Raw genomic sequence first — 20,026 nt, 5'->3', positions numbered from 1 at the left:
GAGCTACCCGCTGAGACTGATGGAGGAGGGGGAGTGTGAACAGCCTCTAGACTGAACTGAAGTCTAATATTTGAGCAAACTTTACCAAGGGTGAGCTATTTTGAGAGTAACGGAACAATGATATTAGCCTCTTGTCCCTTCCAATTTCAAACTCAATTTTGTAACATTTCACCATTTTTAGATGTATAAACAGTGAGAGATGAGAAGAGAAAGGATACAGAGAAAAAATAGGACCAGAAAATGATTTGCAATGGACTTAAAGGAATAGTTCACTTTCTAGGTGAGTAAGTGGAGTTTGTTTCTTCATTGGAACAGATTTGGCGAAATTTAGTGTTAAATCACTTGCTTGCTTATCAGAATGAGAATCCAAACAGCTGAAGAAAAGAAAAAACATTACAATAATACACAACATGACATGTAAAGTGAAAAGCTGCGTGTTTGTGAGAAACATCCATCATTAAGGGGTTCTAACTTTAAACTGTCACTTCTGGCCAAAATACCAGTCCGTAATCCATAAGAACACTTCCTCCAGTGCTATTTTGGCTCGCAAACAGTGCTTGATCTGTGCATATTTCTCTCCTGATTCAAAACAGATAAGTTTTCCATTGGAGAAAGCAATTTTATGGATAAAGTACACATATTATAGTCGGAAGCAATGGTGTTTGAAGTTAAAAATGTCTTTATGATGAATTTATTTCTTACAAACACAGCTTTAATTAAATGATGAAGATGAACTGGAGCTATGTGGATTGTTACATTTTTATCAAATGTTTGAACTCTCATTCTAACGGCACCCATTCAGTGCAGATCAGCCATTGGTGAGCAAGTGATGGAATGCTAAATTTCTCCAAATATGTTCTGATGAAGAAACAAGCACATTTACATGCAACACAAAATGTCAACAAAATTCATCTTTAAAGAAATGGCAACAGATTGAATGGATTTACAGTTATTAGTCTTCCATTTTATTGTAAAAAATATAAAAGCTTAAACACATACAACAGCAATGTAGCAGTACAAACATTTTTAGAGTAAAAATATAGTCCACAAAATCAGCAACAATCTTGACAGGCATCTAAAATACAGTATTTCCGTGTTTTGGTTCACAGCAATAACTGAGGCTCCGGGATCGCTTACAATAGTGTTTGTCATGCAAAACAAATCAGTATCCACATTTATGGAACATAATGACACTGCTTAACCACACACTTTTTAGATATCAAACATGGCTGATATCTTTCATCACAGAACAGAAATACACTGATGTGTCAAAGGCACATATTTCAACTGATATCACTATGTAAAATAATGTTTGTTACAAAGACATTGTAACAAGGGAGATAAATCTCAAGGCAACACTAAATAAAATAGGATCGGTCTATGCTTTTTAGTTTAGATGGCACTGTGTGTACTCAGAATCTTCAGAGACAATCAAGAGTGCTGACAACTTCCTGGAACACCTACAGTATAAAGAAGGAAAATACACATTTATTACGAGAAGACACAAACTGGCATACCTTAATGCATAGGCAATTTTTTTTTATATTATTAAACAGTAAACTCACTTGTAAGTTTGTGAACAAGTAAGAAAGTGCAATGAAAAGCTTTTGCTCACGTTCACTATATCGCCAGCAATGGATCGCTTGACCTGCATAATCAAAAAGAGATTCTCTTATTAGTAGTTTTAATTACCCGATTACTAGAAAAGATGTCTGCAAGCAATGCAGACTTGAAATAACCAGGCTCCTACTACTAATTCAAACCATCATATTGTTAAAAAAAAACTAATAAGGCCTACCTTGGACTTTCTGTTGAAATCCACCTGCTGCATTGCCAATGCAGAAGCAGCCCTGCTCAAAGCTGATCTGATCATATTTTTCGATGTTGGCTAACAAAGAGCCATTTACAGGCAGGTATAAAGTGCTGCCATTGGGCTCCCAGCTCTCAGAGTAGAACACACCTCTCTGGCCGTCAATCAAGACAAAGCCACCTAGAAGTAATTCACAAGAGTCAAATGAATTACAATTTTGTTAGCAATATAATAAACACTCAAATCCTAACATCTTAATGTTTAACACTTTAGCCATAAACAAGGCAACTGGAACTGCTAAACAACAGACTGATGTTGGTTTAGGTTAATAATTTAAAATACTTCATGCATATTCTATTAGTTCTGCAATTGTAGAAGATCAAAATGAGATTCACTGCAAGGTATTTGCTGCAAACTATTAAAATACACACAAGGAGTTTCTTTTAGCTTCTCTGTAGCTTTTAGTACACAGCAAGAAAAAATAAAATATTAAAAATGCAAAAAGAAAATGAATAACAATACAATTATTGACAAAATGGTCTGTATACAGAATAGATGCAATGTTTATAAGAAAGGACCGGATATATTGAAATGTTGTCATTTTGTATTTTACATTTCATATGATTTAATTATTTTCAAGGACTTTGAGACCAAAATTTGATTTGTATTAAATCCTGCAACCTATTCTACACTTAAATCCTGAACCAAGAGCCATACTTACGTTTCCTCGAGCTCTCTTTGAAGGGTAACCCCTTCGGACCATCCTCTTCGTGGCCATTTACAGTATTCACATAATTTCGTTTACGTTTACTGGGTAAACAGATGGGCGACGTCTCCGTGAATCCATTAACCCACTTCAGATGTGTCTGACAAGCGTTACTGTGCTCCATGATTCACTAAATGCATTACATGCAGCTACAATCTTTGTGCCTTTGAGTAGGATTCAATGCCACGGGTTACTAAATAAACGCCAGTATATCTGTGATAATGTCTGTGTAAAAATTTCAAATCAATAAAGTTATTAGTTTTGTAGTAGAGGCGATTCACAACAAGCGCGCACTAAAAATCAAAACAATGAGCTGTGATACGAAGTGTTGTTTATCATATTGCCTGACTAAAATGACACATTTTATTAAAAAAATTCTAAAAATGTATCTTAAAAACTCGTAGTATATATGCACCTTGAAGTATTATAAAATGTTATTAGGAACGTATTATTCTTAACCATGTATTGATCGTGTCAATACCCGACTTAATATCAGGCGCCATGTAGTAGGCTAACAGCGTGGGTCCTACGTGACGTATATCCCTTCTCGCATGCCTTTTGGATTGAATGTGATTTGGAGCAGTCGTTTGAGGCACATATAACCCTTGATTCCATCTTAAACATGTTTAAAATCGAGGGACTTGGGCCGAAGATGGACCCGGAGGAGATGAAGAAAAAAATGCGCGAGGATGTCATCACGTCTGTTCGCAACTTTTTGATTTATGTTGCGCTTCTGCGAGTCAGTGAGTATCCAGGCGCTTCATGCATGTGTTAGTAGGTTATATCATTTGCACGTGTGATCGTTTTAATATTGAATTCATCTCCGTTTTTTTTATTCGTTCCTCGAGGCACAGTGTGTTAATTGATCATTTGTTCATCTTATCATTTCAGTGGAGTTTCTATGGCTGTAAAGAATAGAGGTCACCTATAAAGTACATTATAACGTATAGTTAGAATATTCATATTTAACTGTGTCAAACATCAACGTTTCTTAAGGTCAGATAAACAGTTTATGATGGCTGAAATAAGTGGCTATTTGTTTTTCAGCACCTTATGTTTTGAAGAAGCTTGACAGCATATGAAACATTCCCCGAGAGATGAGCATGCAGGACCAGGACGATGCTGCACAGAGTCACTTAACACAGCAGTTAATGAAGAGATGGTGGAACTTTGTGCCATTTATTTTAATATTGTTTTGCTGGATGCAATTGAATGTGCTTGATTTGTTCTCATCCAATCTTAATTGAAAACTGACAAACAAGAGATGTCTACCATAATGTTATCATGATGGTCTAAGCAATAAATCTTTCATCAGTTACTCCCATTGAGTTGTTAAGACTTAAACTTGGATTGGATTTATTACATTTACTTTGCTGTGATGTAAATTTAAAATCCCAGTAGTTCCCATTTATACATTTGGATTAATTATAAATTTGTTATGAGGGTAAAACTAAACATACTATGGACATTTAATCAACAAAATCAATGTAATAGCTATATCATTTCACATTACATTCAAATCCTAATGTTTAGAAAATGTGGTTCAACTGTTTCCCTAACAAAATAAATCCTTTGTTACAAATTAAATACCTATAACATTGGTTCTACTTTAGCTTGGAGTGTATAAGGACATCTGAGTGACTTTGAAGGTGCAATATCACAGTAGAACAAATGTTCATGTTCAGCATATTAAATAGTGTCATCTTTTTCCATTCATGATTAAGATTATCCATGTGAGATGATTCTAATACATGTTTTATCCCTTCTAATCTCATGTAGTTAATGCAGTGCATTTAATGGTTAGATTAACGCTACTGACTTTTCCATTCATATAATATGGCATCTACATTTCAGAGCATTACAGTTTCAGCTCACTGGGCATTTTAGAGCCTGTCAGGCCTGCCAGCAAGTTGTTTGCTGTCAGTTCACTCATGACACCACGTGTGGAGTAGGTGGCACTGCCAATATGAGGGAGAACCACTGTAAGACAAAGAAAGACTTGGTCACACTTTATATTAGGTGGCCTTAACTACTATGTACTTACATCAAAAATTAGTACAATGTACTTATTGTGGTCATATTGTATTGCAAAACATGTCTGCTGCTATTGAGTTAGGGACAGGTTTGGTGGTCTGGGTAGGTTTAAGGGCGGGTTAAGGTGTAAGTGATGGGTCAACAGTGTAATTATAAATGTAATTACATATAGTTTTTTTTTAAACATAAGTACAATGTAAAAACATGTATGTACACAATAAGTGCATTGTACCAAATGATTAATTTAAATGTAAGTACATAGTAGTTAAGGCCACCTAATATAAATTGGGACCAAAGACTTGACTTAGACAAGGTTTTTCTACTAATACATGGCAAAAATAACAGAATTGAAGTGGATTTACAAGAGCACTCACCACAGTTTTTAAGGGTCAGCAGTGGGTGGTTGGTGGGCAGAGGTTCAGGGGTTGTAACATCAAGCCCAGCTGCTGCAATCTGACCACTGCTGAGGGCTTCAAACAAGTCCTCTTGATTCACAACCGCCCCTCTAGGGAAAATAGTATTTTTCAGTTTAGTATTGATTTGAGAAGAAACTGCTAACTGCAAAGTAGTTTAAAAGAAGAACTGCAAATATAGCAGTAAAGAATCAAACATGTTCCACTGCCGCTCTGCTTTTACTAGTGTGTTTTACCTGCTGGTGTTGATAAAGATTGATGTTTTCTTCATCTTGCTGAAGAAGTTTTTGTTACAAAGGCCCTGAGTGTCAGGAGTCAAAGAACAGGACACCACCACAAAATCACTCTCTCTCACCAGAGTGTCTAAAGGCACTGAGTGAAGATTTAAAAAAGAGGCCATCATACAGTCTTCTTAACCCCTCTAATTAGTTTTTTTTCCATCTGTATTCATACATAGAGTTGCAACAAACAATTTCTTGTCTGGTCTTACCATATTCCCCATCAACCTCTTGGGCCTGAGGTTTGGGTTGTCTGCCTGTGTACAGCAGTCTCTTCACTCCAAAAGGCTTTAGTCGCCTTGCAATAGCCAAACCTACAAAATCGCCAATTAAACAAATCTATTTAGGCCTCATTTACACGGTCAGTTAAATGTGACCCAATTCCGATTTTTTTGCTTGTTCTATGACCGTGTAAACAGAAAAAAAACACATCCATTCAGATATTTCGAGATCAGTTTCAGGCCTCATTCATATGTGGAAATAAATTAGATGTATACTAATGTGACTGTCACGTAAACAGGCAGATCAGATTATCTGAGGCCTTGCGTTCTGTACTTCATTAAAACTGTGAATTTGGTACTTCTGCAGTTTAATGATGTGATATTCTCAGGAAGAAGCATGTGTGGAGGTGGTAAATGACAACATCACAGGAAACATGGAGGAGATATGGCAAGTGTAAACACAGGAATCGGATATGGGTAACAATTGAAAGAACGTGTAAATGGACGGTCAAAAAATAAAACGGATATAGGCAACAAATCAAAATTGGGCAGAGACCTGCAGTGTAAACGAGGCATTAGAGTCAATGTAATTCTCCCTATAATGAATAAGTCCAAGTTATTCACCTTCATTGTTTTAACAACCTAAATTGGGTGACAACTTCAATTATCCAGAGAGATCACACTACATATGGTAACAAGCTGCTTAGGTGTAAAGTGACTTGTTTTCACTATGATTGTCACGGAATTTGTAACTGTATTAAAAGAACAGATGGTGTACATAATAGAGCAGATGCATAGGTAGCTTATTTTATGGTAGAGAGAGAGAAAATGAATAATTCACACTGTACCTATGCGGCCCATACCAATCACCCCAACAGCACTGCCCGAAAGACCGTAACCACACAGCCACAGAGGCTTCCATGTACTCCAACCGCCACTGAGGGAGATGGGAAATATGCCAACAAACTGGGATATTACAGGGGTACTGACTCTTTGTTTTTAAAGATCATGCTCATTAAACATTAAAGGGATAGTCGTGGCCTAATGGTTAGAGAGTCGGACTCGTAACCGAAAGGTTGCGAGTTCGAGCCCCCGGCCGGCAGGAATTGTAGGTGGGGGGAGGGAACGTCCAGCGCTCTCTCCACCCTCAATACCACGACTGAGGTGCCCTTGAGCAAGGCACCGAACCCCCAATTGCTCCCCGGGCGCCGCAGCATGGCTGCCCACTGCTCCGGGTGTGTGTTCACGGTGTGTGTGTGTGTGTGTGTGTGGATTTGTTCACTACTCACTGCTGTGTGTGTGCACTTGGATGGGTTAAAGGCAGAGCACCAATTTCGAGTATGGGTCACCATACTTGACAATACGTCACAAAATTCAAAAAATTCTTAATAGTCCACCCAAAAATGAAAATTCTGTCATTTACTCACCCTCATGTCTTTCTCTTTTTTTTCTTCTGATGATCACCAAAGAAGCTGTTTCAAGTCAAATTTATAACCCACCAGTTTTAGTTTTCATTGACTTGCATTATGTTTTGCCCAAACTATGGAAGTCAAGGGGAACCAAAACTGTTTATTTACCAACATACAGGTGCATCTCAAAAAATTGGAATATCGTGAAAAGCTGCATTTTTTTTTTGTAGCTTATTTCAAAAAGTGAAACTTTCATATATATTTATATTCATTACATGTAAAGTAAGACATTTCAAAAGTTTTTTATTTTAATTTTGATGATTAGAGCTTACAGCTCATGAAAGTCAAAGCCAGTATCTCAAAATAGTAGAATATTTCCTAAGATCAATCAAAAAAAGGATTTGCAAAGCAGAAAAGTTCAAGTTCTTTAAAGTACGTTCATTTATGCACTCAATACTTTGTCAGGGCTCCTTTAGCACAAACTCCAGCATCAGTGAGGCATGGCATGGAAGCGATCAGCCTGTGGCTCTGCTGAGGCACTATTGAGCTTTCAGCTAATCTGTATTGTTGGATCGACTGTTTCTCATCTTTCTCTTGAAAATATACCTCAAAATCCCCTGGTAGATGGCTGCATTGATTCTGGACTTGATAAAACACAATGGACCAACACCAGCAGACGTCACGGCACCCCAAATCATCACTGACTGTGGAAACTTCACACTGGACTTCAAGCAGCTTGGGTTCTGTGCCTCTCCAGTCTTCCTCCAGACATTGATTTCCAAATGAAATGCAAAATTTAAATTTGTCTGAAAAGAGGGCAGCAGCAGTCCAATTCTTTTTCTCCTTAGCCCAGGTAAGATGCTTCTGACGTTATTTCGGTTTCTGAAGTGGCTTGGTAGCCCTTTTCCTGAAGACGTCTGAGCGTGGTGACTCTTGATGCACTGACTCCAGCTTCAATCCACTCCTTGTAAAACTCTCCCAAGTGTTTGAATCAGCTTTGCTTGACAGTATTCTCAAGCTTGCGGTCATCTCTGTTGCTTGTGCACCTTTTCCTACCCAATGTCTTCCTTCCAGTCAACTTTGCATTTAATATGCTTTGATACAGCACTCTGTGAACAGCCACTCCTTTCAGTAATGACCCTCTGTGACTTACCCTCTTTGTGGAGGGCGTCAATGATTGTCTTCTGGACCATTGCTAAGTTAGCAGTCTTCCCCATTATTGTAGTTTCAAAGAACAAGATATACCCTGAATTAATACTGTAGAGATGGTCATTTAATGAAAGTCAAATATAAATATTCTAATATATTGAATTACTGGATTTTGACTTTCATGAGCTGTAAGCTCTAATCATCAAAATTAAAACAAAAAACTTTTGAAATGTCTTACTTTACATGTTATGAATCTAAATATATATGAAAGTTTCACTTTTTGAAATAAGTTACAAAAAAGTTTTTCACGATATTCAAATTTTTTGAGATGCACCTGTACTTAAGAATATCTTCTTCTGTGTTCCTCAGGAGAAAGTGTATAAATAATCACTGAATTTTCCATTTTTGGAAGGACTATCCCTTTAAGACTACTGAACATTTGGAACTGTTCGCTACAAAGCTGTGATATATGACAATGTATTAGAAAAGGTGTTGGACTGACTTTTTCACTTCCTCTACACCCTCGGGAAGACGTCGGGCAGTGGCCAAGAGCAGAGCCACCGTCAGCTCAGCAGTGGCATCCGTCAAAACATCAGGAGTGTAGCCTACTCGTATCCCTCTGGGGCGAAGAAAGATAGTACATGCGTTTAAATTGTATAAACATACTTACTGTGATCCATCATCATCGATCCACTGTCCATTTTCTCACTTTCTAGGGTCAAATCTAATGGCTTTCAGAAACACGAACTTACCGTTTCTTTATCTCATCTATGGCAAGATGGTCAAATCCCACAGAGAGAGTGCTGATCACTTTCAAGTTGGGTCCTGAGAATATTTAATGTGGGTTATCAGTATTACTAAATCAAAATCTTCACCTGCAGCTGTTATAAAGTGTAACTAGAGGTTTGCTTACCAGCCGCATCCAAGACCTCAGCATCAATTTTGTCTGAGAGTAAACAGAGAAGCCCATGAGCACCTGCCACCCCCTTCAGGAGCTCTGCCCGGGGCACAGGCTCATCAGAGTCCCACACTGACAAATTACACCTGCACATAATGCATAACAACAATAAACTGCTCATCGAATTTGCTCAAGCTGTTTCCAATCATTTTTTATTCTGCTACATTTGTTGTAAAATAACAAAGCATGCAATAAGGCATGTGTCCTAACAGTGTGACATTCACAATTAGAATGTAAGCATGCTACGAGGTCACTGGTGTAACTTTAAATGCAGGAGTATATTCCTCCAAAGTTCCTTGAGGTTCACACATGCCGTGGCCACCGTGGTTTTGACACGAGCTACTTCATCTCATTAACACTCCAGGGAAAGCATCTCAAACAATTTATATACGCTAAATTCGCATATAATGCATGCACACAAGATCAAATAGTTTCGTACATCCCGGCTTTTTGGAGTATTTTCATGCCCTCGTGCGGAACGCGTCTCGTGACGAACACTTTCAGCATCTGCTGCGCGCTCATCCTGCACAGTTAAAGGCTAAATGGATATGTTCACAAAATGATAACAACAGAAATCCACAGACACTTCCCTATTTATTTTCCCTGGGCAGCAGTAAAGAAGTACGTGACAGTGCACTGGCTAAAGTGCCTCTTTCTGCAGGCTTTAGCGCCACCTAGTGGAGCGGATGGACAGCGCAGCTGCGGTTGCGAACTTGAGGGCCTTTCAAACGAAGCTGGCTGTTATTGGGATTGAAAATGTATTGTAAATTACGACAGGTACATTCAACATTGTGTTTTTTAAAATCCCTAATGTTTGTTTTATCTAAAATGTATTTTATGCAGGGTTTACTTTGCGTTTTATTTAGCTGTATTTGCGTCTGTCAGCTACTGAATTGACTAACTTATATGTTGCTCGCATGATTGTTTTATCTTGATTTAACTGCAGGTTTTGAGGTGTTTATTGGCTTTAGTTCGTCTGGACTGTGGTGAGTGTAAAAGGTCAGGAGGTCTGATGGTCGTCATAAGAGCGTTATCTGAATCTCCCGCGGTTTTAACCGGTAAAACACGAACTAGCTAAACTAATGCTAATTTACTCACTATTTAATTCTGTAAGCTTGATAAATGACTGACTTAATGCTTTGTGCATTTACAGTATCTGCTGCTGGTGCTTGGTGTAAGAAAATGTCTAAGTCTGCTTTGAAAGGTGAGTGTGTTCTAGCCTAAACTATTGATTGTAATTGTAAATATGTTCAGATTCACGTTGTTTCTTTTGTTTTTCTTTTTTAGAGGCGATAGACAGTCTTTCTTTAGAGGTCCCACCCTGTGAGTGTATTCATCAGGAAGAACTTAAGGGGTTTACTGACAATTTTGGCTCTTTGTGTTTTACCTATTCTTTCCATGTGAGTGCCTCCTGACTGAATAATCTACCAGGAAATTTGTGTTTGACAAAATTCAGATATTGTGCTTATATATTTCCACATATTTTGTACAATTTGTTTTATCTTCATTCCTTAAAGGTTATATGTGTTTAGTTCTGATATTGTGATTATTTATTTTGTTTTCACATATTAATTATTAATTGTTTATCTTAATTTCTAAAAGGTTGAAAAGATTGCTAGTCAGTCCGTGGATGCTGAACTGTCAAAGATCCAAACATTTCTGCACAGACTCAGTCTGGTTCATGCGCAGGTGAGGCCAGTGCAGTACATTCAAACTACTGTAACATTGATCATTTCCTGCAATTACATTGAAATGAACTAAAACATTTACCCTTAAGGTGATTTATGTTAATTAACTGTGAGTGAAGGTATTATTCTCTCTCCTCAAGTGAAGGTCTGATTCTGCCTTTTTATCTATTACAGGTGAAAATCATATCTGAGATTAGGACAGATTCAACGACACACAAGCAAATGTTCAGGTTGTCTAAATAAATATGTATTCAATTGAATTAATACTTCTATTCAGAAAGAATACCTTAAATTCTAAGGACATTTACAAAGCCAAATTTTTTTTTCAAATAAATACTGTTCCTTTAGACGTTCTGTTCATCAAAGAATCCTCAAAAAAAAGTATCATGGTTTCCACAAAAATATTAAGCAGCACAACTGTTTTTAACATTGATAACAGTAAGAAATGGTTATTGAGCACCACATCAGCACATTAGAATGATCTCTGCAGGATCATGTGACACTGAAGTAATTACTTATTTGAAAATTTTGTCAAATATTATAATAATATTTAGCAATATTACTGTTTTTAATGTATTTTGGATCAAATAAATGCAGACTTTGTGAGCATAAGAGACTTGTGTAGATGATAATAATAAAAAAGTCAAAGCTTGGTTTTATGCTTTTGCTGCTCTTATTCTTCTCTGCAAGTAATGATGTGTTACATGTCTACTAATTAAACCCACTCTTTTTTATTTTTAAAACCGTTTTGGGTGTAATTGTCCTTATTTGCTCTTTTATAGTGGAGGAGAGAAAGGAAGTAAAGTTTCAGCGATGGATCATAGCATTACTATGGACACAGCCGCATACGGACAGTCAGTTCCTGCAATTTTTTATTAAATGGAACAACTTACTAGCAAGCAGAATGAACACTTTAGACTGGTCATTGTGTTTTAACATCCTAAAAATCTCTACTTTCATTTTGTTTGTCCTTGCACATTTTATTTCTATGATTTTATTTTGAAGGAGTCCATTCTCTGTGCGGTGTCTCCCGTCCTGTCCACAAATGCACCCAGTATTAGGAAACACACTGAGCTGTGTGCTTCCCACTGACATGATAGAGGCTGGACTGTGTGGGGAAATGAGCATGGCTACCATGGCAACACTTGCTCCCTGTATGAATCTGTATTCCAATTGGCCCACTCGTCTCTCATGCATACGGATATCCTTTGTAATGCGCACATAAATATTGTTATTAAAATTTAAGAGCGTGCATATGATTTTAAGCTGCCTATCATTTTTATGGTAAAAAGAAATGCTGATTCTTATTCATATTTATGAACAAAAAATATTTGTGTTTTTTTTAAATAATGTTTTCCTTAACATTCATTGCACGTTTTAGTGTACAGTCCATGTGGCATGCCTTTAATGCACACACAGATGAGTTTCCTCCAGAGTTTGGCAACTTCACTTTCCTGGGCAGATTTCGGCCTTTCTAGAGTCTGTTGTATGGAAACACAAAACATCCAGGGTAAATTACAGGCCTAAATGGGGAGAAATAGATACTGAGAGCAAATTCCCTCACTGTGTTATAATTTTATGGATGGAAGCCTCGCTGCAAAGCATAAAAAGCACTGTGCTACAAATCACTGTTGGCTTTGAGGCTAGAGTTGTTCAGACAGTTTTCCAGCATGTCTATATTATTTAATTATGGCTTTTCTCTTTATAGCATCTCTGCGTTCTGATGTAGAATTCTCTGTTGAGACTGACTACAGTCAGGAAACAAGATGTAGTAGTGCTGTACAGCAGGACATTGAGTCAGAATGGAGCCATGCTGTAGAACAGACTCTGACTGTCTTCATTTTCACTCAATACACTGACCCCTTCCGCTCCCAGATCTCAGACTTCATAAGTGAGTCACATTTGCTTTTCCCTATTAGCTACCATCTTGAGATGGGTCATAATATTTTGAAATTCTTTTAAATGTGTCAGGCAGTGAAGAGGTTTTTGAGAGACACTTGGATGCAGTTCTTTGGTATAACGGAGATCAAGTGAGGGCGACGCTGCAGGCTACCATGAAAAACACGCTGAAAAGATTTCAGCAAAAACGTGCTGTAAGATTCATCTGTTAACTCTATTTTTAAATGTTAAACATTTTGGCTACTTAAATTAGCATTCAAAAGTTTAAGAGTCACTATGATAAAGACAGAGAAGACTTTACAGTCATGGCCAAAATTATCGCCACACTTGGTAAATATGATCAAAGAAGGCTGTGAAAATTAATCTGCATTGTTAATCCTTTTGATCTTTTATTTGAAAAATTCACAAAAATCTAACCTTGCATTGGATAATAAGAAATTATAATGGGGGGAATATCATTATGAAATAAATGTTTTTCTCAAATACACGGTGGACACAATTATTGGCACCCTTATAAATTCTTATGAGAAGTATTTTCATTCATATTCACTATTTTTAGCACTCCAGGGTGATTATGAACATGAAATTATCCAGTCATGGCTTCCTGTTTCACAGAAATATAAATAGGAGGGAAAACAAAGCCCAAATTCCCTTAATCAGGATAAGAATCAGAATGAGCTTTACTGGCCAGGTATGTTTACACATACAAGGAATTTGTTGCAGTGACAGAAGCTCCACAGTGCAACAGAAAGATAGCAACAGGACAGGACACAGATAATAAAAGAATAATATACAAATAGGCAATGTACAAAACAGCAAAAACACAATATATAATATAGACAATTATGTGTGTACAGGTCTGATATGTGCAAATTTGAAATGAAAAAATAAGTATGTGTGGTGAATAAATAATGTATAATAGAGTTGTGTGTTCCACGTTTAGTGTCAAGTGTTCATGAGATGGAGTGCTTGAGGGAAGAAACTGTGTCTGGTCGTTCTGGTTCTCAGAGCTCTGTAGCATCGACCAGATGGTAACAGTTCAAAGTGGGAGTGTGCTGGATGTGAGGGGTCCAGAGTGATTTTACCAGCCCTTTTTCTCACTCTGGATAAGTACAGTTCTTGGAGAGTGGGGAGGGTTGTACCAATGATTCGCTCAGCAGTCCGGACTACCCTCCGTGGTCTTCTGAGGTCAGATTTGGTAGCTGAGCTGAACCAGACAGTTATTGAAGTGCAGAGGATGGATTCAATGATGGTGGAGTAGAACTGTTTCAGCAAGTCCTGTGGCAGGTTGAACTTCCTCAGCTGGCGAAGGAAGTACAACCTCTGCTGGGCCTTTTTCACAATGGACTCAATGTGATTTTCCCACTTCAGATCCTGAGAAATTGTGGTGCCCAGGAATCTGAATGACTCCACTGCAGTCACAGTGCTGTTCATGATGGTGAGTGGGGGGAGAGCAGGGGGGTGTCTCCTGAAGTCCACAATCATCTCCGCAGTTTTGAGCGTGTTAAGCTCCAGGATGTTAAGACTGCATCAGACAGCCAGCTCCTTAACCTCCTGTCTGTAAGCAGACTCGTCACCATCCTGAATGAGGCTGATCAGTGTGGTGTCATCCGCAAACTTCAGGAGCTTGACAGAGGGGTCTTTAGATGTGCAGTCGTTGGTGTAGAGGGAGAAGAACAGTGGGGAGAGAACACAACCCTGAGGAGCTGCAGTGCGGGTGCTGGATGATAATTTTTTCCAGCCTCACTAACTGCTGTCTGTCTGTCAGGAAGCTGGTGATCCACTGACAGATGGAGTTGGGGACGGAGAGCTGTGTTATTTATTCTGAAGGGTTTCCGTGATGATGGTGTTAAAAGCGGAGGTGAAGTCTACGAACAGGATCCTCACATAAGTCCCTGGTCTGTCCAGATGCTGCAGGATGAAGTGCAGTCCCATGTTGACTGCATCATCCACAGACCTGTTTGCTCTGTAGGCAAACTGCAGGGGGTCCAGTAAGGGTCCAGTGAAGACCTTCAGATTAGCCAAAACCAGTCTTTCAAATGATTTCGTGGCCACAGACGTTAGAGCCACAGATCTGTAGTCATTAAGTCCAGTAATTTTGGGTTTCTTTGGGACGGGGATGATGGTGGAGTGTTTGAAGCATGAGGGGACTTTGCACAGCTCCAGTGATCTGTTGAAGATCTGTGTGAAGATGGGGGCCAGCTGGTCAGCACAGATTTTTAGGCAGGCTGGTGATACACCGTCTGGGCCTGGTGCTTTCCTTCTTTTGTTCTTTCTGAAGACCTGGCGCACGTAATCTTTGCTGATCTGAATTGTAGGTGTGGGGGAGAGGGGGGTTGCTGAAGGTGTGAATGGTTGTGTGGAGAGGTATTCAGGGCGAATGTGGGGTGTTTTTTCAAACCTGCAATAGAACTCGTTCAGGTCGTCTGCCAGTTGATTCTCCAAAGTGCTGGGGGATGGTGTCTTGTAACAGGTGATCTTTCGACCTTTCCACACTGAAGCAAATTCACTGGAAGAGAATTTATTCCTTAGCTTGCCAGAATAATTCTTCTTTGCCACTCTGATCTCCTTTTCCAGTGTGTAATTGGCCTGTTTATACAAGACTTTATCCCCCTTTCTGTAAGCATCTTCTTTGGCCTGACGGAGCTGTCTGAGTTTTGCAGTGAACCATGGTTTGTCATTGTTGTAAGTTAGATGAGTCTTGGTAGGAATGCACATATCCTCACAGAAACTGATATAAGATGTTACAGTCTCTGTGAGCTCGTCCAGATCGTTTGCAGCAGCTTCAAAAACAGTCCAATCAGTGAGAGAGAAACAGGCATGTAAATCCCGCTCTGTTTCATTAGTCCATCTTTTAACAGTTTTTAATACAGGTTTTGCAGATTTAAGTTTCTGCCTGTAGGTCGGTATGAGATGAACCAAACAGTGATCAGAGAGTCCTAAAGCTGCCCATGGGACAGAGTGATATGCATCCTTTATCGCTGTGTAACAGTGATCCAATATATTACTGTCTCTGGTGGGACATGTAACATCCTGTCTGTATTTTGGCAGTTTGCGGGAGAGATTTGCTTTATTAAAGTCCCAGAGAATGATTAAAACAGAGTCTGGGTGTTTTTGTTCTGTGTCTGTGATGTGATCAGCGAGTTTCTGTAAAGCTGAGCTCACATTCGCTTGCGGTGGAATGTAGACACTCACAAGAATGAACGAACAAATCTCCCGCGGCGAATAGAACGGCTTGCAGTTAATGAAGAGCGTTTCTAGATCTGAACAGCACATCTTCTTTAACACAGTTACATCTGTACACCACCTCTCATTGATGTAAAAGCACGTCCCGCCGCCGTGCAATTTCCCCGTTGATTCCGCATCGCGATCTGCTCTGATCAACTGGAAGTTAGCCAGATGTAGCACGCTGTCCGGTATGTCACCATTCAGCCAGGTTTCCGTGAATCACAGAGCAGATTTTCAGAGTTAGAACAATCCTTGTTTGTCCGGGAGAGCAGAAGGACTTTTTCAGTTTTGTTGGGTAGAGAGCGGAGATTCGCCAGATGGATGCTAGGCAATGCCATTCTAAATCCGCGCTGACGAAGCTTCACAAGCGCGCCGGCTCGCTTCCCCCGTCTGCGCGTCCTGAAGCATTTGACCAGAGCTACGGCTCCGCCAACTACAATGTCCAGCAAAACGTCCGAATAATCAAAATCCGGTAAAAGATTTTGTGGTGTGTTCTGCCGAATGTTCAGCAGGTCATCCCTGGTAAAACTGATCATGTTTCAGAAACAAAAAAACAGACAAAAACTGTACAAACACTGAAGAGCAAAGCACAGTAGCTGCCATCTGCGGCTCCATTTGAAAACCATTCATTAATCATCTATCACAATGAGAAAAACCAAAGAATATATTTCTGATGTGCAGCAAAAGGTAATTGAGCTTCACAAATTAGTGAAGTGGCTTTAAGAAAAGAGCTAGATCACCACATGTTGTTCGGGATGGTTTCAAGAAAAATTCGCCTCACTCATCCAAAAACAAACTCCAGCATATTCAGTTATCAGACACGACTGGAACTTCAAATGGGACTGGCTTCTATGGTCAGATAAAAACTAAAAAATTAGCTTTTTAGCAGCAAACACTCAAGATGGGTTTGGTGAACACAAGGATAAAAAGTACCCAATGTGTACAATGAAATATACTGCTGTATTTTTGATGTTGTGGGCCTATATTTCTGCTGGAGGTCCTGGACATATTGTTTAGACACATGGCATCATGGATTCTATCAAATACCAACAGATAAAAAAATCAATAAGTGACTGACTCTGTTAGAAATCTTATAATGGGCCATGTTTTGATCTTCCAACCATACAATAAACCAAACACAAGCTGCTTTGGCCATTCCAGTCCTCTGACCTGAACCCTGTAGAAAATGAGTGAGGTGAACTGAAGTGAAGAAACACCAACATGGAGCTGTGAATCTGAAGGATCTGGAGAGATTCTGGATGAAGGAATGGTCTCTGATTTCTTGTGAGGTGTTCTCTAACCTCATCAGGCATTATAGGAGAAAATTTAGAGATGTTAAACTGGCAAATGGAGGTTTCAAAAAGTATTGAATAAAAGGGTGCCGTAAATTGTGGCCAATGTGTATTAGAGAAAAACATTTATTTCATAATGATATTTCCCCCCATTTTAAATTCTTATTATCCAATGAAAGGTTAGACTTTTGTGAATTTTTCAAATAAAAGTTCAAAAGGATTAACAATAACAAAAAACATCAGATCAATTTTTACATGCAGCCTCTATGATCATATTTACCAAGGGTGCCAATATTTTTTGGCCATGACTGTAACAGTGTTACAAAAGATTTCTATTTCAAATAAATGGTGATCTTTTGACTTTTCTATTCATCAAAGAAATCTGAAAAAAGAAAAAATATACATAGTTTCAGCATTGATAATAATAAAAATGTGTCTTGAGCACCAAATCAGCATTAGAATGATTACAGAAGGATCATGTAACACTGAAGAGTAATGGCTCCTGAAATTCTGTTTTGCCACCACAGGTATAAATACGGAAGCCCGTTTCCGCCACTGAATAAAAAAATTATAAAGGTCATTGCAACTTTTTATCTCACAATTCTGACTGTTTTCTCATAATTGTGTGATATAAACTCGCAATTGCGAGACATAAAGCCGCAATTCTGAAAAATAAAGTCAGAACTGCGAGACATAAACTCACAATTCTGACTTTTTTTAGAATTGTGAGTTTATATCTCTCAATTCTGACTCTTTTTTTTTTTCTCAGAATTGTGAGGTATAAGCTCGCAATTCTGAGAACATATAAGTCCCCCCCCCCCCCCCCCCCCAAAACTGGACTTTAACTCACAATTGCGAGAAAAAAAGGTAGAATTGTGAGTTTTTATCTCGCAATTGTGACCTTATAAATTGTAATTCTGACTTTATAAATTGTGAGTTTATATCACACAATTCTGAGAAAAAAAGACAGAAATGTGAGATAAATAGTCACAATAACCTTTTTTTATTTTTTATTCAGTGACGGAAACGGGCTTCCATATGTGAAATACATTTTAAAAATGAGTTTAAAAATATTAAAATAGAAAAGAGTTATTTTACATTATAATAAAATGTATCAAACTTACTGTTTTTACTGTTGTTTTATCAAATAAAGGTAGCTGTGGTGAACATAAGAGACGTCTTTCAAAAACATTTCAAAAAATCTTTTACCCCAAACTTTTGAACACTCAATACATGAAACAATAGTGACAGTATAGCCATTAGTATTGTTTAAACGACCACTGAACCATACATCTTTTCTGTGTGTACTTCAGGCCAGGCAGAGGTTGGATTCTGCCATACCCATTGTGTTGAGCTCAATGAACAGTATAATTGCCAGCAGCAGCAGTGGAGAGTTTCGAAGAGCGTGTTTTGATAGCATGAGGGTATAATAGATGGTTATAATTTATACTGGTTCCCAAAACACCCTATTTTATGTGTCATTTCATTTCTTATTCTTAAGAACAGTGCTTGCTAACTTGTGAAAGTTGTATAAAATGTTTTAAAACTGGGTTTTTTTCAGGTCAAGAGCACCAGCGAGTTACATGCCTCACTAAAGCAGTCTCTTCAAAGCATCGTGGATGGGCGCTTTACTCCAAGGCGCAAGTGTAATAAGGAAAAGGTGCTTTTCTAAAGCTTCTTTTAGATTATTTCATTTCTGCTTTCATGATTTTGCCTTTGAACGTTTGTGATTTTAATGTCCTCACAAGGTGGTGGAAGCTGTTAGCGCTGAACAGAGTAGTCTTGACAGCTGGGAGGAAGGTAAGTTTTTGAGTGAGGTTAATAGTCTTCACACAATAATACTTCCTAGAACTTATCTGATACTTGGAATTTTGTCATTATAATTGTTCTCATTGCATGTCTTTTGGGGGTTAATGACTTTGAAGCACCACAAAAATCATTAATAGAGTTGGCTGAGACTGTTATATTTTGAAATGTCCTTTTTTTAGAGTTTGAAAATCCACCAGAACTGTCTTCTAAGAGGAATCACTCTGAATTTCAATACTCAAGCTTTACCCCTAAGAAGAGACAATGTTCAGAGATGCTCTCTGAGAATTCAGACACCTTCATGAACAATGTCTTTGAGGCAGCAAACATCCAGAGAATTTCCCTGTCCCCAATACAAAGTCAGCAAACCAGAATGATCGCAGACAAACCCTCAGTGATGAGCCTGACTAAACTGCAAAATGAACAGGTGAATAATTCTACAATTATTGGGAATACTGTATCCCACTTCAAATCGTTCAAACCGATATGTAGTCTCAAAAAGATGTCTATACAGTACAGTGCATATCCTAACTGTTTTGTTATCTCTCTTTGTGAAGGTGGAGAAGCAGTGGCTTCAAGAGCTTGAAAGCTTTTCTGAATGGGACTGAGGAAAATACAAATAATCTTTTCTGTTGTTATTTTGCTCATGTCTTCAAGACATGTTGAAAAATATTTGTCCTTTATATGTCTTTGTATATTCAAATACTACTTTGTAAGTTTCCAAGATACAGTCTTTGTTGTAATTTAATTGTATGTATTTTATTTATGTTTATTTATTTTGTAGGCTACATTAAAATTGACAAGGAATGTATCCTAATTTTTGTTTTAAATGTATATTCTGGACATACGCACTATTATATATGCTTCTCATCTTAAAACCTTTTTGTTCTTGTACTTAAGCGTTTAAAAGGTTTAGAATTATTATTATTATTATTAAATATAAGTTGGGCTGACACGAATTTCCAAAAACTATTTTTTTATTTCCTATTTTTAAAGATTTAGGCCAACCAGCAGAGTCTGAAAAATTATGTTAGTTTAAAACTTAAATTAAGAAAGTGATCAATTGTGACCCTGG

General features: G+C 38.1%; 4 protein-coding genes across 7 annotated transcripts; 2 read left to right on the top strand and 2 right to left on the bottom strand.

The window, feature by feature from the left end:
• Positions 1 to 664: 664 nt before the first annotated feature.
• Positions 665 to 2,910, bottom strand: LOC306883337 (uncharacterized protein). Of its 2 annotated transcripts, none has more exons than XM_079438521.1 (4): positions 2,532 to 2,893; positions 1,799 to 1,990; positions 1,566 to 1,648; positions 665 to 1,460 (listed from the first exon to the last, which is right to left on the bottom strand). In XM_079438521.1, exons 1-4 carry the CDS (start codon positions 2,698 to 2,700, stop codon positions 1,422 to 1,424), a joined length of 483 nt encoding a protein of 160 aa, XP_079294647.1. In that variant the 5' UTR covers positions 2,701 to 2,893; the 3' UTR covers positions 665 to 1,421. The 2 variants fall into 2 exon arrangements, with proteins under 2 accessions (XP_079294647.1, XP_079294648.1); XM_079438522.1 differs by having other exon boundaries at positions 940 to 1,460; positions 1,616 to 1,648; positions 2,532 to 2,910.
• A 193-nt stretch (positions 2,911 to 3,103) lies between these two features.
• LOC306883589 (mitochondrial import receptor subunit TOM5 homolog) lies at positions 3,104 to 5,714 on the top strand. The gene is made up of 2 exons (XM_079438961.1): positions 3,104 to 3,319; positions 3,624 to 5,714. The coding sequence occupies exons 1-2, from the start codon at positions 3,199 to 3,201 to the stop codon at positions 3,656 to 3,658; spliced, it is 156 nt and encodes a 51-aa protein (XP_079295087.1). The 5' UTR covers positions 3,104 to 3,198; the 3' UTR covers positions 3,659 to 5,714.
• On the bottom strand, positions 3,728 to 9,695 carry LOC306883588 (glyoxylate reductase/hydroxypyruvate reductase-like). The gene is made up of 9 exons (XM_079438960.1): positions 9,478 to 9,695; positions 8,994 to 9,124; positions 8,833 to 8,905; positions 8,583 to 8,699; positions 6,371 to 6,459; positions 5,514 to 5,615; positions 5,260 to 5,395; positions 4,985 to 5,115; positions 3,728 to 4,556 (listed from the first exon to the last, which is right to left on the bottom strand). The coding sequence occupies exons 1-9, from the start codon at positions 9,558 to 9,560 to the stop codon at positions 4,435 to 4,437; spliced, it is 984 nt and encodes a 327-aa protein (XP_079295086.1). The 5' UTR covers positions 9,561 to 9,695; the 3' UTR covers positions 3,728 to 4,434.
• Positions 9,696 to 9,710: 15 nt separating this feature from the next.
• On the top strand, positions 9,711 to 19,914 carry LOC306883587 (type 2 DNA topoisomerase 6 subunit B-like). Of its 3 annotated transcripts, none has more exons than XM_079438957.1 (16): positions 9,711 to 9,815; positions 9,985 to 10,096; positions 10,192 to 10,242; positions 10,326 to 10,438; positions 10,641 to 10,727; positions 10,901 to 10,956; positions 11,509 to 11,580; positions 11,732 to 11,927; positions 12,101 to 12,236; positions 12,435 to 12,617; positions 12,698 to 12,819; positions 18,459 to 18,569; positions 18,707 to 18,805; positions 18,894 to 18,945; positions 19,134 to 19,378; positions 19,509 to 19,914. In XM_079438957.1, the coding sequence occupies exons 1-16, from the start codon at positions 9,795 to 9,797 to the stop codon at positions 19,557 to 19,559; spliced, it is 1,707 nt and encodes a 568-aa protein (XP_079295083.1). In that variant the 5' UTR covers positions 9,711 to 9,794; the 3' UTR covers positions 19,560 to 19,914. The 3 variants fall into 3 exon arrangements, with proteins under 3 accessions (XP_079295083.1, XP_079295085.1, XP_079295084.1); XM_079438958.1 differs by having other exon boundaries at positions 9,731 to 9,815; positions 9,985 to 10,024; positions 19,509 to 19,766; XM_079438959.1 differs by lacking the exon at positions 18,459 to 18,569 and having other exon boundaries at positions 19,509 to 19,766.
• The last annotated feature ends 112 nt before the right edge of the window (positions 19,915 to 20,026 follow it).

The sequence above is a fragment of the Barbus barbus genome (assembly GCF_936440315.1).
Source record: "Barbus barbus genome assembly, chromosome: 17".
Taxonomy (NCBI): Eukaryota; Metazoa; Chordata; class Actinopteri; order Cypriniformes; family Cyprinidae; genus Barbus; species Barbus barbus.
Note: the sequence above shows the minus strand (reverse complement) of the source record. Positions and strands in the feature narration are given on the sequence as shown.

Bases quoted from the DNA above. Each gene is read 5' to 3' on its own strand.
- LOC306883337 (XM_079438521.1), bottom strand. From the start codon at position 2,700: ATGGAGCACAGTAACGCTTGTCAGACACATCTGAAGTGGGTTAATGGA. The intron at 1,649-1,798 runs GTAGGCCTTATT...TTGATTATGCAG, and splicing joins ATTTCAACAGAAAGTCCAAG to GTCAAGCGATCCATTGCTGG. The intron at 1,461-1,565 runs GTGAGTTTACTG...TTTATACTGTAG, and splicing joins ACTTGTTCACAAACTTACAA to GTGTTCCAGGAAGTTGTCAG.
- LOC306883588 (XM_079438960.1), bottom strand. From the start codon at position 9,560: ATGAGCGCGCAGCAGATGCTGAAAGTGTTCGTCACGAGACGCGTTCCG. The intron at 8,906-8,993 runs GTAAGCAAACCT...AAATATTCTCAG, and splicing joins TGAGGTCTTGGATGCGGCTG to GACCCAACTTGAAAGTGATC. The intron at 6,460-8,582 runs GTCAGTCCAACA...CATCTCCCTCAG, and splicing joins GGTGTAGAGGAAGTGAAAAA to TGGCGGTTGGAGTACATGGA.
- LOC306883587 (XM_079438957.1), top strand. From the start codon at position 9,795: ATGTATTGTAAATTACGACAG. The intron at 10,439-10,640 runs GTGAGTGCCTCC...AATTTCTAAAAG, and splicing joins GTTTTACCTATTCTTTCCAT to GTTGAAAAGATTGCTAGTCA. The intron at 12,618-12,697 runs GTGAGTCACATT...TAAATGTGTCAG, and splicing joins CCAGATCTCAGACTTCATAA to GCAGTGAAGAGGTTTTTGAG.
- LOC306883589 (XM_079438961.1), top strand. From the start codon at position 3,199: ATGTTTAAAATCGAGGGACTTGGGCCGAAGATGGACCCGGAGGAGATG. The intron at 3,320-3,623 runs GTGAGTATCCAG...TTTGTTTTTCAG, and splicing joins TGTTGCGCTTCTGCGAGTCA to CACCTTATGTTTTGAAGAAG.